Source organism: Cygnus olor, chromosome 16 (assembly GCF_009769625.2).
Source record: "Cygnus olor isolate bCygOlo1 chromosome 16, bCygOlo1.pri.v2, whole genome shotgun sequence".
NCBI lineage: Eukaryota > Metazoa > Chordata > Aves > Anseriformes > Anatidae > Cygnus > Cygnus olor.
Window position 1 is genome coordinate 9050726 of NC_049184.1, and position 16868 is coordinate 9067593.

The 16868-nt window shown below is 39.3% G+C and overlaps 1 protein-coding gene across 10 annotated transcripts in view; it reads right to left on the reverse strand.

Annotated features, from left to right (window-relative positions):
- Positions 1-6898: 6898 nt before the first annotated feature.
- Positions 6899-16868, reverse strand: part of ZNF217 (zinc finger protein 217) — a 115416-nt gene continuing 105446 nt past the window's right edge. For 9 of the 10 annotated variants that reach the window (XM_040576127.1, XM_040576119.1, XM_040576120.1 and 6 more), the window contains 4 exons: positions 16462-16587; positions 14060-15655; positions 10313-10441; positions 6899-9017 (listed from right to left, as the gene is read on the reverse strand). In XM_040576127.1, coding sequence (XP_040432061.1) covers positions 10332-10441; positions 14060-15655; positions 16462-16587 — 1832 coding nt within the window. In that variant the 3' untranslated portion in view covers positions 6899-9017; positions 10313-10331. The remainder of the gene's footprint in view (positions 9018-10312; positions 10442-14059; positions 15656-16461; positions 16588-16868) is intronic. The other variant, XR_005824929.1, reaches the window with a different exon arrangement.

The following is a 16868-nucleotide window of genomic DNA, read 5'->3' on the forward strand; positions in this document are numbered from 1 at the left end:
TCTGCCAATACAGGTTTGTTCCCTGCAGACCGCTCCCCAGGGCTTTGTCTCGCCTTTCTGACTTAACTCCAGCACGCAGGGTCCTCTGCCACTTTCCTGGGAAGAATAGTTAATGGTTTAGGTATGTCCTATAGGTACGGGGCCAAATCCTGGCCTGAGGGGAGTCTCACCTGCAAGACTCACAGGCATCGACCCCGAATACTTGAATGGCTCCAGGAAGCAGCGACGCGCTCGCTGCTTGGAGCCGGTCCCACCTCCTGCCCTTGCACACGCGTGCCAGAGCTCGCTGCCCCACGAGGCCGTGGGGCCGGGCCTGTGGCTGTGTCCTGTCCTTCGAGGCCTGGGCTGGGCCGCTGGGCAGGATTGGGCCTGGGCAAGATCAAGGGCTTACATAGGCTGCAGTGTTCCCGTGTCGATGGAGACAGCCAAAGCAGCTGTAGGCAGCTCTGGGAGGCTCAGGAGACCGCTCTGATTTATTCCAAGGGTTTGAACTTGCATCTTTTTTCCCCTTTTTTCCTTTTTTTTTTTTTTTTTTTTTTTTTTGTTGTTGTTGTTAATTATTGGTGATGCACTTCAACTGGATAAGCAAACAAACAAACAACTAAAAGCAACCCTTCAGCTTCTCATATGGATGTTTTGGCTACAGGGCAACTTTGAAAGCTGGTTCAATTGTTGTTTTTGCTTTCATTCTTGCTGCTCCTTAAAACTGTCTTGATTTAATAAAAGTTAAATGTTTTCATAGGAAAATCAGGCTGGGTGGTTTGTGATTCTTTTATGTACAACATGTATATTACATTATTCAACAATCCAGGAATAAATTTAATTCCATCTACCTCTGCTGAATGCTTTACAATTTAAATAGCTGCTCTGCCCATGAGGGCTGGGCACCGAGGGGAGGCTGGTTACTTTCACGGGGCACTGGGGTCACGGCACAAAGGATTTGGGGTGGGACCTCGCTGAGCCCGTGGGGCCGGGATTCTGCGAGGCACCCTCCGGAGCGCTGCGGAGCTCTCAGGTCAGTAAAGGACTGCACAGCACAACCAAAGGGTCAGCCCGTGGTCCCAGCGGGTGAGTGGCATCCTGCTGGGACAGGGAGCTGGCAGTCGGCACTGGGGCCATGAGAGGGAACCAACAGCATCCATCGGCTGTGAAATTTAGGACATGTGTGTGAGGACTGAGCAGGGAGCTCTTTCAGTGTTGTCTGCTCATGCACTTCTTGTGCTTATCTGCATCCGGGCTAAGCCCTTCGGTGCCTACTTTGGTCATCCTGCAAAAGACACCTGAGTCCCTAAAACATTTCTCCGCATCACGTCAAAAGGGCCCCGGTCAGGGGAGAGGAGGCTTCTTGCAGAGATGGTCAGATAAACCTCAAGGCTAACAAAAATATTTGGGAAACCAGAACTGTCTACACGCTAAAATATTTACTGCAATGGTACTGTCACTGAAGAGGTATTTATGGCATTTTTAATACCACCTACACAAAAGATATGCTTTTGCTGAGGAAATGGTACTTTTAGGGATGTAACATATTTGGAGAAGCTGTCTAAAGTGTAGCAATGAATGCATCTTTTGAAATATTGGAGAGTTTCTCTCTTACTGTTGGTTTCTACTGTGGCTAAACTGACCAGGGCTGCAACTTAGACATTGGGCATTCCAGGTGCTACTGCAAAATAAACAAGGAATTCCATAAAGGAAGTAGTGTCCAGACAAACATACCTGAAATATGAAGGTTTTCATGGTGTTTGCTTGTTTGTTTTGTTTAGAAATTGATGTTAGTTTTACATCAATACTCAACTTATTTATAGTGATGGAAGTGCAGCTATAGTTCCTGTTAACAGAGCTGACTCCATGCCAAAAAGTCCCTTTTGGTGGTAGACTATCACTGATCTTTATTTTTAAAGTGTTCACAAGTAAATTTACTGAATCTGGCTTTTTGAGCGTGCAGTTCAGTGACATGGTGTAATCCAGGCATCATTAACATGTCCCAAGACTGAGCTTTATAATTGCAGTGCCAAAAATCACTGGCAATAAAACCACATTTATTTGTAACAGGACATTCAAGCATTTCCATTTAGTTAACAAGAACTGAACAGCTCTACAAGTGTTCGAGAATTTTGTTGGCTTGTTTCTCTGAAGTAACTAATGAAATATCAATAGCTCTGGATAAACTCATCCCACAATACATTTAGGTTAAATGAAGAAAAGGAGAAGCCCCTGAGCTTAGAAAAACAGCAGTGGAGCTAGGTTAGAGAAGGGAGAAATCAGTATATGTTTCATTGTGTGTTGTTGCTTTTTTCTTTTTTTTTTTTAAATATAAAAAGACCATCTGTAAACAATTATGCTAATACTTTAAAGATGATCAGCTCTTAGGGTTTTGGAGTCAAACAGGAAAACAGCAAAAATTCTTATCGGGAAAGAAATTTTTCAACCTGAAAACAGATTCTGTCAAAACGTCAAAGTCCCAGATTTAGGTTCCGCTAAAAGAGAATTTTACAAGACCCAATTCGAGCAGAAACGTTGAGTTCAATTACCTTTTAACTTCAAGTAACAGTTGCAGAGGGATGGAGAGAAGAAATACAAGCCTAAACACTACAATGAAGGTAAATCAAAAAGAAACAGAAATTAAGAAGTGCCAAACCTCATCTTAGTCCACCTTGGTGGAATGCCAAAGCAAAGACACAGGGTTAATATTGAGAAGTGCGCTGTGATGATGCTCCGGCTAAAGCGTGATTCGCAGTAAAGTTTACCAAAAAAAAAATGAGCCTGGAAAATGTGTTATCTAGACAATAAAGATAACTGAAGTGCAGAGCCATTTCTCCTTGTTCAACAGAACTGCAAACTGCAAACAGATGTACAAAATAACTTAGTCTGCTGGCTGAAAAGCTTGGCACTTTCCAGAGGTTTTGGTGAGCAGTTGTGGAAAGAAAACAGGAGGAAAAAAATGCAACATCGGTGAAAATGTAATTCTGAATTAATTCTAATTTCATTCAGTTGTTCTGACCTTCTATTTTTCTGAAAAAAAAAAAAAAAAAGCTCAGGTTTGACACTGGCTTTACTAAAAATTACTTTATTTAGCAATGCTTTTAATTAGCTTTTTGAGACTATATATACACACATATATATTAAAATTTCAGGTGAATTCTAAACTGAAGTGACATATTCCATGACAAAATGAAACTGTTTTTTTACAATTTGAAGCAAAGATGCATTTTTTACTTTAAATCAAAACTCTTTCCTGATTTCCCAGAACTATCAGAAAACCAAAGAGTCCGTTGCACTCCCAGCTCACACAGGTAACGCGGGCTCCTCCTGTTCACTACTTCCCACTTGTTCCTGTACCTACACCGAAGGTGGGGGAGATGAAATCACAGAGAGGCTCTTTGCAGGTGATTGTTCAATGGATGAAAAATCAGTAATTGCATTAGGTCATGACATTCACAGAGGATGAATGAAAACATTTCGTATGTGCAAAATTAATTTTAAATGCCAAAGTATTGCACAATTATTAGCCCAGATTTGCTCATGAAAAGTTGTGTATTAGAGATTCAGACAAATAGTTCTCATAGTGATGTGTAACACATCATAAAATACATCATTTAATTAATCATAAAACCAAATATAGGGGTAGCTAGCAGCTAAACTGCACACCAAATCTGCTCTGTAGCAACACATTTTGGTAAATATTGATAGGGTGAGAAGACAAAATCAGAGACAACATTTATATGTCTACAGATTTCCTTGGGTTCTTCTCAATTGTCGGTGAAGTTTTCTGGTTATCCTACAAGTTCTGCTACACAAATTATTTAAATAGGTCAACGTCTTTTTGCACGTATGGTGTGTTTGGAGGCAGCTCTACTTGTTTTATTTGTATCTACTTTTATGCACTTGCTAATTAATTTAGGAATCTGAAGTCAACTTGGCCTTAGATGCAGAGCCCTCCCCGTGCAGCTAGCTGCTGGCTGGTGCCCGAGCTCTCCTGGTTAGCTGCTCCCAGCGCTCCTCTTTGCCAACACTGCCATCTAATGCTCAAACGCTCGCTAAGCTCTCCCGAAGAGCCCGATTCCCTTTCACGCATTACATTCTCTCTTGGTTAAAATGCTGCTGAAAGCCATTGCGTTGTCACTCTAGAGAGACAGGGAGAGAAACCCACAATGCACTCCCTGAGAGAAGAGCAAGGAGTTAACTCCTTTCCATGGACCCCTAATGATACATCAAAGAGCTGGAGATCGTCAAGAGTGAAGCAATGGGAAGAATATCTCCCTCTACCAACACAGAGAAGCCAAGACCATGGTATATCTTAGTCAAAACCTGCTCCATGAAGCAAAACCTCACCCTTCACATGCCCATCCATGCTGAGGAAGGCCCAGCCTTTTCCTGGGCAGACAGCACCACATAGACCCTTGCTTTTCTGCTTTCAACCCTGTTGTGAGAACTTCTGGAGGCTGCAGAGCCCCGCTAAGCCAGGAGGGTGATAGCCATGGTATTGCACCTAGGGACCTACAGATAACCTCAGTGGAAACAGAGGGAGGAAATCTCAAGGAGCAGTGCTATCTAAATCCAGGGTTTCCAAAGTCCACGCCTCATTATTCTGCAGAAGAATCCAGCTTGATCCAGACCTAAGCACGTTACTTTGCTTTCATATTTACATATACAGAAGGAATATAGAGCTGCTGTATCTGCCCAAAGCAGATACAGCTCATCTCATCTCAAGTAGATACAGAAATAAAATTAAGAACAGTTGATCTGGGAAGATACTACACCCTTACATTTAACTCTTGAAAGAAAGCAATGCTGTACTTTCAAGTCTGGTCAAACCAAAGACCAATGTGTCAGTATAAACAGTGCTAAATTTAAAAAAAAAATACCTTGTGTTGTAATGCCATGCTCAGCCCAGCAGACAGCCCACTCTGGAGTTACGCACTAACAGCTCCTGTTAACCACTGAGTTTTGCAGTGTTTTACACATGACCCAGTCCTGGACTTGGATTATCTCTTGGTAATGAACTCCAGACTAAATAAAATTGCATTTCACATAACAGACTCTTGTCACAGATAACAGTGCAAGTTGAAATGGGCACTCTTGTAATTAGCATGTAGTTACTCAATCTGTATAATTACACATGGTAATCATGCTGTTGCATGTTTGGAAATGCTAGATCTCATTTTCTCTACTAATCCTAAATCACATGAACATCTTCTGTAGGAACTACTACTTTAGATGTTATGAATTAATATTAAGATGAAATTGAATTAAATGTACTGATTTTAATGTCATGAATGCACTCATAACTATTTTTTCCCCTGAGAACCATCTGCAATTTAGAGACTTGCTAATCCTAATTAAATGCACTTTTCTTAAGTGTGTGCAAATGAACAGAGAAATCTGCTCAGTAATGCACTTTCATATTTTCCTCTTTTACTAAAAAGGGGAACAAGAAACTGTTTGGTGATTTAACACTAGAACTTCCTAGTATGAGAAAATTAATGCTGCTGCTTCGTAGTTGCAAGACATGGTCGCCTGAATGTGCCTTAAGTGTAACTCATTAAAAGTATGGAAGGTGCCTCAAACATTTATATTTAATCACCCAAGTGATCTGAACAGTTATTGCTGTAGAGAAACACTTTAGTTATACATTCCAGCATTTTAGATAGCGCTTTCAAGTCCTCTAGTAACACCCTGCTCAGAAGAAACAAACGGCACTCATCAGGTTATTGGGCAAGCCAGTTACCACAGGGCTTCGTTGGCACCAGGATAGGAATGACAGCAGACCACCTAGTCAGGAGCATATTGCACTAACCCCTCAACTAGAACAGCTTTAATCAACACCAGCACTGAAGACACACCCTAAATTCATTCACCGGCTCTTTTTTTTTTTTTATGCTGTGTCCCCTATCTTCCCCCCCCCAAAGGATATCCCCCAAATGATAGCCATGGTCAACAGTAAAGATGACTTGCAAAGCTCACATCTGTCTTATACCCCCCTCTACCACACTGCTAGTCAGCACCACACAGGAATTTAGTAGCAGCAATGTTACCCCAAGCCTAGATGAATATCTTCAGCAGCAAGACTCCAAGACCTGTCATTTGTACACCACAGGCACTGTAAGGACTCACTAGTCCCAAAGCAAGTGACAGACCTACATATATCTACATATCATGTCATTTTGTTAGGCTCCCACTTTGAAGTTTCTGTTCTCCCCACCAGCACTGCCTTTTCTTTAGTCAAATCAGTCTAGCCTACCTCCACAAACCTTAATCACAGCCACCAGCGCCAGCCTAACACAAGAATCAAAAGCTTAATCTGGGATGCCACTGAGGCACTGGTCACCCCTACGTGCCCTTAAATGAAGTTAATTTATAATGGGGATCTCATCTGAGGAGTTCTCTTCTCTTGAGGATGAGTTGCCTTTGACAAGTCTTTCCCAACTGTCTTCCCCAGACTCCTAATCTGGTTTTCAGATACTGTCAAAGGCGATGCTGGTCAGTCAAGCTCCAAGAACACATCAGATCTAGATTTTATTTTTTTCCCCAGAAGGCTTAAGCCCTTACAAATTCTGAAGCTTCAAAAATAAATTAAAAAAAAAAAATCCATGCCCTTACATTGTGGTAACAAGAAAGGGTATGTATACAAGAACTCTGTTTTTCTTAAAGGAAGATAACTGAAAAGGAAGAAACAAAAGGTTTCTTCTCTAGAGTTGTCCTAAGCCTCAGCCAGATTTTCTGGGAAGTGACTCAGTATTTTCATGAGAGCAACTGAACAGGACATGAATTTGGGTTTGGTTATTGGCAGGTCCTCCTTCTTCCCCTCCCACAGGGGTCTGAGTATGATGAAAGGTCAAGAGAATATAAAATTCCATCCAACTAATTTTAATCTTTAAAAACAAGACACAGAAGCCAGTTTTGCAAAACACCAGGTCTATATTTACATCCACATGTAATAATATACTCAACTAAAGTGAAATACATCATAAATTAAATGAGTAATGTGTGCCTACTGCTTGACAACTTCTGGTTTCAACAATTAAAATAAAACAAAATGGAATGAAATAAATACATAAACAAAAAGAAAAATCAACAATTTGTACCTCTATATATGCACTGTTATCTCCAAAGAAACATACAAAACCAGTAGTATCCCAATAGTTAATACTGATGGGCAAAGTGTATTCTGAAGTACAGGGCTGGGCTGCCATGAAATAGAGTCTTCATGTCCATTTTTCCATTCAACCCCCAAGATATCTACTAAAAAGCCTTGAGGGAAACTGTACCGGCATGAAGGAAGATTAAAAACACATCTTAGGTCTGTTTGCTTAAACATCTTAATACAGCCCTGTACATGTTTTAATCACAGAACCCCATAAGGTACATAGATGATAGTTACAGCATGCATTCTATAAGACTCATTGAAAGATCACGCAAAAAAATAGATTAACCATTTTCCAAGTGAATCCATCTTCAAAAAATAGGCTATAAAAGTGCAAAACTAGGAAAACAAATCTAGATTATGTACATATGGCTCAGCTTATGAACAGGAAAGAAGGTAAATAGTGTACAATTTCCTGATACACAGCACTTCATTACATCGCCAGTTTACAGAGACATTAAAATTAGGTCCCATATTCAGGAACTAAGACATACAACTGGAACATCTCAAGTTGCATAATGAAAAAACAAGAGTTTCTAGGTTTTGCTAGTTTACATTTGCTGTTTGAGGGAAGAGAGCAAAATGAACAGTGCAAAATTTTTCTTTATTTTTTGTTTTACTAAAATATATGGAAGTCAAAGCCAGGTACAGAAGAAATTAACTCTTAACTACAGGCTTTATGAGAAGCAACTAGGAACGCATGTCAAATACACAGTTCTGCTTTACTGGCTGGAAACTGGCCATCTTCCCTTTAGGAAAAGTTAAACTGCATGTGCATTAGAAAGAACTCTTGTTGTCTTCACAAAAAATATAAAAGGAGATATTCTCCTATTAACAGGTTATTCATTACTCATTTTAAACACCCAGTAGATGCTAAAAACAGACATCAAGAAGCTTCCAAGCACAGTCAAGCAGGCTACACCATAGCCACATCCCTTTTTGAAGTCTGTAGATCCCATATTCATATTGCAAGCCTGTTTGTTTGTGACTTGATAGTTTGGACAAAGGTGCAAAGTAGTTTTCCTCTAAATGTAACTGTACAGAGTTTAGTAGAAAACTAAACATCTGAAACATTTAGATTAGTATCGTTTCTCATGCAAGTCCTAGGTATTTTCTGCTATAGAAGTTTGTACGTTGCTAGAGATGTTCACTTAAGAAACTTCTCTGAAGAACAGCAACCAATGCCAAAAGAGGAATCCAACCGTATTTCAGGAACACCACACTGACAAATTCAAATGTCAAGTATTGCCTCATCCACGCCTCTAGAAACATGCTGAAAACAGCTCCAGGAAAGCAGATCCCTCCAACACATTATGGTCCTAACATATACAAGGCAGATCAGCTTAACATCAGCACCGTTGCTTTGATGTTCACAACATTTATAAACTGGACAGTTTCAGACAGTTTATTTGGAAGTTGTTTCAAGAAACTAACATAGTTCAACAGAAAAAAAACATTTGAGAAACTTTCACCTTTATGAAAAAGGAGCATTAAGCCAACAGGATTTCAACTTCAGTATTTACAGTTTACCTGAGGTGCAAGGATTATATATTCTTTCAATGAAACTCTTTTCAGCAGCGCTCAAGTATGTAAAAATATAATTCCTACCTAATATTTGGTCAATTAATTCTAATGAAAAATACTCAAAAGTCAATGTCAAGATATACATTCTCCACACACCTTCATAACCCAATTGTTTAGACTACTTTTTATGGCTATTTGGTATAAAATGTTAACAGAACCAATATTATAAAACTGTAGTGTTTTTATATACAGTACAATCACAGCTTAGTTCAGTAGCTTTCACCATTCATTTTCCTCAAGGGATGAACTGCAGATAATTCCATAGAACATGCACTTGTGTCCTTAAGACCTAGAACAAATCAAAAAAATAATGTTGATGTTGTTTGTGTTTTTGTATAAAACTAGAAAATACTGTAACACTGTTCAGAAGGATGCATCTTTAAAACAAAAGAGAGTTTAATCTGCACCCTTGCATAAATGTATTTTGAAATTACTATTGCCATACACAGTTTGTATCTTCTATTTCGTAACAAATAAAAGCTGGCAATCAAGTCTACTTTTGAAGACACTCAGGCCCCAAGTAGAAATACAGGCAGGAAATTGAGTTAGCTTAAAAGCAGAACTAGGCAAAAATATGCTTAGTGGGGGACAATAAATGCAGTAAGATTAGAAGACTATCAAGAACTAAAGCAAAGTATTTTAAAAGCTGTCAGCTAGAGGTCAGACAGCTCTGCTCCCCAGATACATAAAAATCTTTCTACAAAAGCCTGCATGCTGGTCCAGATGCTCTAGCGCTCAAGATGTATCTGCTTAAATTTCAATGAGGAAAATGATCTGTAGCTTCAGTTTAGAAGCAGCATACACATTTATTTATAGTCTTATAGAGTGCTTATCTCCTTAGCAGCTAAGAATGTTGTGAACACAATGGAATTGAAAAGTTCTGAGATACAGCTAAAAACTGCAGAGATGAAGCATAGGAATTCAGAACACCAAGCTAATTCTTCTCACTTGACCTGTTTCCCTAAGAGGCTACACCCATCCCTCAGCCAAACAAAGGAAAAGCTATTTGGAACAACTGCTCCGGTACACAAAGATAAACTGTCAAGGAGCTAGCTATCAGGAAACCCTTACTTCTCTATGAAATAATCCAAGAGTCTTGTCTGAGGCAATCCTCACAGTCTTCAGAAGCTGTAAAATGAGTAATGTCTACATCTTCAGGAAGGACTAACCAAGATAACCTCTCAGGGACTAATAGGATTCATGAACTGTGATAACAGACACTTCCTCACTTCCAGTTCTCTGCACGTTGTTCCCCCACCCACATATGCTGACTCAAGAGGAAGGCCCTCTCGTTGAACGGTTCCCATTAATACTGTATCTAATTAATATATCTATCTATTGTTAGGACTTCCATTTCTTTTAGGAAAGGAGCACATATACATTTTTATGCAAAGTAAGCTACTGCTGATATTCAAAGTAACTAATGCTCTATGAGTATTTGGTTCACTTCCTAAGAGGAGTTTGTACTTTCAGCTGTTCTGGTTCATACTTTCATAACCTCTCACCACACTGTGCAGCAACGTTTGATGTTATGAGTACATAATGCAATATTTAAATAACAATTAGTTCAAAAGGTTTGTTTACCGTTTCTTGAAGTAAATGATCAAGTCTTCTTGTCACTTGGTCGAAAGCGTGCATTGCCAATGAAACTTTCATAACTTCGTTTTTGTAGCACGCTGCTAGATAAGTGTTGGTATGACACTGATCTCTTTCCTGACAAAAATAAATTTAGAGGAGTTAATTTATTTCCTGCTAATCTAATTGGTCAGACATTCAGTTGTGAGGACGTCTATGTCAGCATCCAGAATCCCAAAACACGACAACCTACCAAAATACAACTCACAAGCAGGGCCCAAGACGATAGCTACTGCTAGTCCTATTAAAAGGTTATAGGAAATGCAATATGCAGAACTAAGACAAGGAGAAAAATGTAAATGTAAAAACTAAGTTTTAAGCTGCATGTCTATCATGCTAGGTTTTGTTTATTTTATTTGCAAGAAAGAAATATCTTTGCTTAACTCATCATACAGTAGGCTTCACTTTAAGAAGGTTTAAGTGCTGCCTACATGCATGATGCCTACACATCCAATTCCCATATTTGTTTGAAAATCAAATTCTTAAATGTGTATTTGAAACGAAAAACAAGTGTGCTACATTACTGCCTTCATAGATTATGTGGAATTTGTAACACTTTAAATAAGCATGTGCATCAAGAACTTTAAGTAATTTTCAGTCTAGCATACAGTTAATTTTATATTTATCTGAGACCATTAATTCAGATTTATATATGTGAAATCAATGCCTGTTCCATATCAAGTCTTATTAGCTTAAGCAAGCAGTCAAAAATCACTTCATAAAATAAAGGAAAAAAAGCCAAGAATCATTATTCCCACAGGATACAAAAAGCCCAACTGCCATCCATATTCCATGAAAGCTTTAAATGCAGCATTGAAAAAACCTAGCAAGCTTTAATTAAATTAAAATGGCAAATTTAAATTAATATTTCAACAGAATCTACAAAGCCATTGGAGTGTGTCGTGAGCAATTGTCTTTAATTTGCAGCCTCTGCCAGATCAATCAGCCAACAGGTTATCCTTGATAGCATGTTGCCATTGCAAAGGCAAGTAATTTGAAAATAACACAAACTGAGCGGTTTCAGATCGTTTCTGTCTCTTCAGGGCACCACGGAGTGGCACAGCTTACAAGCAGTAACGGAAGGCATCATGCTTTAATCAAGTTTGCCAAGTGGAACATATTCTCATGACAACTTGATCCAGCATTAAACATGCAGCATAACATGTTCATAGGACCTAAATAACGTTGCCACAAGGCACACAGACCCTTAAAGAAAGGTTTTGGGCATGTTTTTATAATATCACCAGGGCTAAATAAAAAGACTACAGAAACCTGCAGGCCTACACCTGCAGTACTTTGCATATGACATCTCACAAAACACCTCTGTAGGGTTGCGACTCCGAAAAAACAGGCGTATTTCAGCTTTTTTTTTTTTTGAACCAAAAAAAGAACGTGCAGAAACTTTCATCTTTAGTGTCTCCACCCATGTTAGAACTCTAATACCGAGAAGTTCACTTGTCTGCTACCCATAACCTTCTCAAAAACATCAAGGTATGGTTTCATTTGTGTACTTCTGGGCAGAATGGTTGGAAAGCCGGGAAATTAGCCTTAAAAGCCTACATTTTATTGCACAAGGCTTTTATTGAACTTGCTAAGAAAATCTACTGAAGGGGTTTTGTTTCACAAGTCTTTCCAACGTAGGTAACAGCCATAAAAAGTAGCTCCTCTTGCCCTGAGATGGCACTAGGCAACGCACAATGAAATCTTTATTTCTATGACAATGGTACTGTCAAATTAGTTGTAGCCATAGTTTGAGAACTTTACATAGCAAAAAACAGTAAAAAGTTCTTGACTGTGGGCTACTGACTCCAAGCTCATACTATAGAAGAGGAAGAAAAGCCTACCACAGACTTTTCTGGTAGACAGGTGGAGCTTTCAAAAAGAAGAACAAGGTGGATTCCAATGAAGTCATCTTTTAAAAATAGTATTGCATCAACTGCCACTTCCACAGGCTGGCTTCACTAAGAATCCTGGCAGAACAGAGCTTGTCTAGTCCTGAAGTACAGGAGAGGGGAGGGGCAAGACACTGGAGAGGGGCAAGACACTGGCCCACCAGCTAGTCCTTGGGGTACAGACTTCCCGAAGTGGTTGAAGCTACAACGGTTATTTTTCCCCTCATGTTTCCACAAAAATTAACAGGGGTTTATACAGTATCATGAGATTCCCTAAAAAGCCTGAATGTTCTTAGCTGCAATTAACCATTAATAAAAAGCCTTGCAAAGTGCTATAAATTCCACAACTGCATGAATGACTTCTGTGCACAGAAAAGACAGTTAGGAAAAAAAAAAAGTATTTAATTCTCTCAGATCACTAGGAACCAAGAGGCAGTAACACTTCTCCCTGTGTCTGTCCCTCTGCTTTCTGTGTGTAGCAGTGCCCATTCCACATTCCTCTGTGCAATCCATTGCACACAGACAGCACTTCACGAAACCAGGAATTAACCCTGCTGAAGTGGCTGTGCAATGCGTCAGCGGAGATGCTAGCTTTTCCTTTATCCTTTCCGTAGCTAGGCTGGAAGCAGTGCTATAACACTTTCCTTCATCTTTCCCTAACCCACTAGCAAGCCCACAACTTTAATACACACAAACAGAACAGAGCGAACAGAATTTTTTGCTACATAACTAAATGCACGTAGCGCTTTGCAGTTTGCTCTGACCTAGGGTAACATAACCCTGCTTGTTACGAACCCAGACTACCTCAGAAGAGTAATCTTGCTTCTTCTAGAGAATGGGAGTATTCACAGAGTTGGAGTATTCAGCAGATACCTTCAGACTACAGAGCGCACACATGCACTATTCACTTCTATAATAGGATCTTCATTTCAAAATTCAAAGTCCTATATTTAAGGCTAAATCCATACCAGCCTCAGCTAAAAGTCATAAATATCTTCTACAAATAGTCGGACAACTGCTTAAATATCACCTAGCACCTTTTAATCTTGGCCTCCTGCTAAGTTTTGCAAGTGCTAAGAACAAAGCACAAAAAAAAGTCTCAAAATTACCAGTTTTCCAAATACATCAAAGCATTTATCTCTGCTAGATTAAGCATTTTCCCCAGTAAAGCCTTACTACTTAGTGCAATGAGACACCATAATTAGAATAGCAGAAATATGTTGTCTTGATTTAACAAAGCATTCTGTTCCTACTAAAACCTAGACATTATAAAAATGCACTGAATGATAGAGGTTTAAGATTTACATCATAGTTTGTGATTTTTAATACATTGTTTTCTGCAATGGAAGAGAACAATTGTCTATGAGATTATTTTTTTTTGTTGTGTGGGTGTTTTTTGTCTGTTTGTTTTTTTAAGCTTCTATTAATATTCCAGATTGTCCAAGATTTCTTGTAAATTAAGCAGACAGGCCCATTCCATATCCTGGATTAGTCAGCATGTCTGGAGGGCTCTGATGAGCAAACAATACATTTTTGACATCAGAGACCCATGGGGAGGAGGGCAGAACTTGAGGAACTTTAAATCCCTCTTTAAAATTTAGAACTTACATGCCTTATTCCCCAAGACAGGGGTCTGCTGAACCTGGATTTTAAGTTTAAAATCCAAGCATTAACCAGACTTGATGAAATACTAAAAATAGCTTTATTTTCTCTATTGTTTCAATTATCACTATGCATTTGTTTTTATTTCATTCACCTTCCTTTGTAATGTTATAAGACACTAACTAGGAAGGAGATACGGTACCTTCTACTGTAGAGCTGGTTACTTGGCCATTGCTAGATCCACAAGAACTGTAAAGTGATCCAGAGCTATATGGCTCATAGGATTTGAGAACAGTCAATACATTAGGAGAGTCAACATCATCCGAATTCAGAAGCCCTTGTTTGGTTGGCAAAACAGAGGATGCAGGTTTGGTGCGAGAACATTCCTGAGGTAGCAGATTTGCATATCTGTTTGCAACACGAAATCTGCTCGTTTCGTATCTTCTGTAATTAGCCACTGCACAGTCAGCTTGTTCAATAACTAACACACTATGTTTCATTCTTTTAGAAGACGTTTCACCATACTCTAGATTTACATTGCCCACAGATTTACTACAAAGATAGTCTCTTCCTCGATGACAAGGCCAGGCAGATTCATTTAGGTGAGAGTCAAGAGCCCCATTCATGCTGCTGCTCACTACACCAGATTGAGACCCTGTGACATTTAGAGCTTTTACTTTAGATTCAGCTCTTTTTACTCTGTCCAATACTGGAGAGATACTGGAACTGGAGTGCATTTCTTGCTGAGGTTGTCTATAGTTATTTGCCTGAGCTCCAACATTACTTGGCTGTTTATGAAACTTGAGGTTACTCGGGGCTGTGCTGCTTGAGTCAGTCACGGCAAAGAGAGGGACTTTGTTCTGTGGAGGGTGGCATTGCTTAGATTTCCCTGTTTGCAACAGTTTTTGCTGTGTAGATGGGGAAGCCTTACTTTTATTAGGATTAAAGGACAAAGGAAGCACATCTTTACCAAGCAGAGCTGGAGGGCATCCAGTGCGTCTGGCTTTAGCTAAAGCCTTGTTTCTATAGCCGTTTTTGTTAACGGTGTCAGGATTGTACTTGTGCATCAGCCTCTGGTGCATCATTAGGACTTCTGGGTAGAATGTTCTGTAAGTACAAAATGGGCAGGTGCTGGGTGCTAGCAGGCCTCTAGCAGTTGAAACCACTGAACATTCTTGTGAAGTCCCAACAGATAAGTTCAAGGGCATTTCTTGAGAGTCCGCCATATGTTTGTGTTTGTAGTTTTCAGGGCACTCTCGCACATCACTCGCATTTTTTCCATCCTTAAAAGCACAAACATACTGGACATCATCTCCCTCCGATTCCACAGAAGCCTCTCTCTCTCTTTTATGTGGAGCACAGGGCTGAACTTCCTTTGTTTCCTTCTCAGCCTTTAGTTTTTCCAAGTGAGGAGCGGACATATTCTCATGCATTTGATTCAAATTGTTACAAATTGAACGCTTGTTCAATTCCCTAGAATCGTTTTTCATTCTTATAAGGACTGTGCTGCCTATTGCGTTATTCAAGGACAGAATTTCCTTTTGCTGCTTTGCAGGTGGGCAGCCCTCAGCATCTTTGGCACCATCAAAAAGCCTCTTCAAATTTTTGGTTCCTTGAGCACCATCAGCAGCCAGCAAGAGCTCCGTCTCCTGACTCTGCAATGAAACTTTGCTGTCACCTTTCACGTCTGCTGCACTATCAGCTTGCTTGTCCTTGTGATGCCTCTCTAAATGATACCTCAGTGAAGTTTTCTGTGCTGCTGCGTACTCACAGAATTCACATTTGTACGGTTTTTCACCTGAAACACAGTTTTATCAGTAAATCAGTTGGATGCAATTTGATTTGAAGTCTTGAATACAATTAAAGACAGTAAAATAGCTTTTTCTTTCCCCTTTCACATAAACTTAAATCCCAAACTAAGTCATTTAAACTACTACATCTCACTACTTTTGCTAACTACAGTAACATCTTCTGGTTCTGATGAAGATATTTTCTACATGTTCCCTATGTATGGAGATGGTAGCTGACAATGTGTTTGGCAGAGATAAGCAAGAAATACAGCTGTGGGTCAGCTCCAACAATTTGTAGCCCTTGATCACACCACAAGTATGCTATTCAACAACACAAACGTTACAGTTCTTCTATAAATAGAGCTGTTTCAAAAGAAACATGGGCACGTATTAACAGAAGTAGGAAGAGTTTGCTTGGCTACAGAAACTTAAACTGAGGAATAGACAACTTTTTTCCCCAGGTAGTAGCAACTAACAGAAAACCAACTTAATACTTGGAAGGTAGAGGTGTTTCTTTTGTTTGTTTGTTTAAAAAAAATATTTTTGGTAGACTGCCAAAAGCAGAAAGAATTCTAAGTTTTAAAATACAATAAGTATTAAGAGTATAATATAAATAGCCTTATTCAAAAAGATTTACAGTTAGGTAAATAAGAAATTAAGAAATTGCAATTGGAACTTTCGCAGCATTAGAGAAAACTTTTTAACATCAGAAATTGTGAAGGTAACTTCTGTTTTTCTTAAGCAAAACCAAATATTCCGTCCTATTGGATTCAGCAGACTTTCTTCCCCTCCCACAAAGCTGAAGCCCATTTACCTGTATGAGTTCTGAGATGAATATTGAGGTAATAATTTGAGCGAAAATACTTTCCACAATAGCTGCATTCTCTGGAGGCTCCAAGGTTTTTAACTTTTGCTCTTTCCAAACCATCTTCATTTTTATCTTTGGGAGAAAATATAGCTATATTATGAAGAGCAAATGCAAGTTTGTAGTCCCTTTCAAAACTATAAACAACTATCTTAATTGTCTTTATTAAGGAAAAAGCATGGTATGATGAACCATTGTCAACTCCTACAGCCTGTGAGCATCTTTGGCTCTGCACTGGTGCATGCGGGATCAGAAAGCCAAACAGTTAAGTAGGTTTCCAACTGTGTCAAGTAACGCCGCGGTTAGTGACTGAAATGAAGAAGCCCCAGAGAACAAACAAGATGTAAAACTCTGCC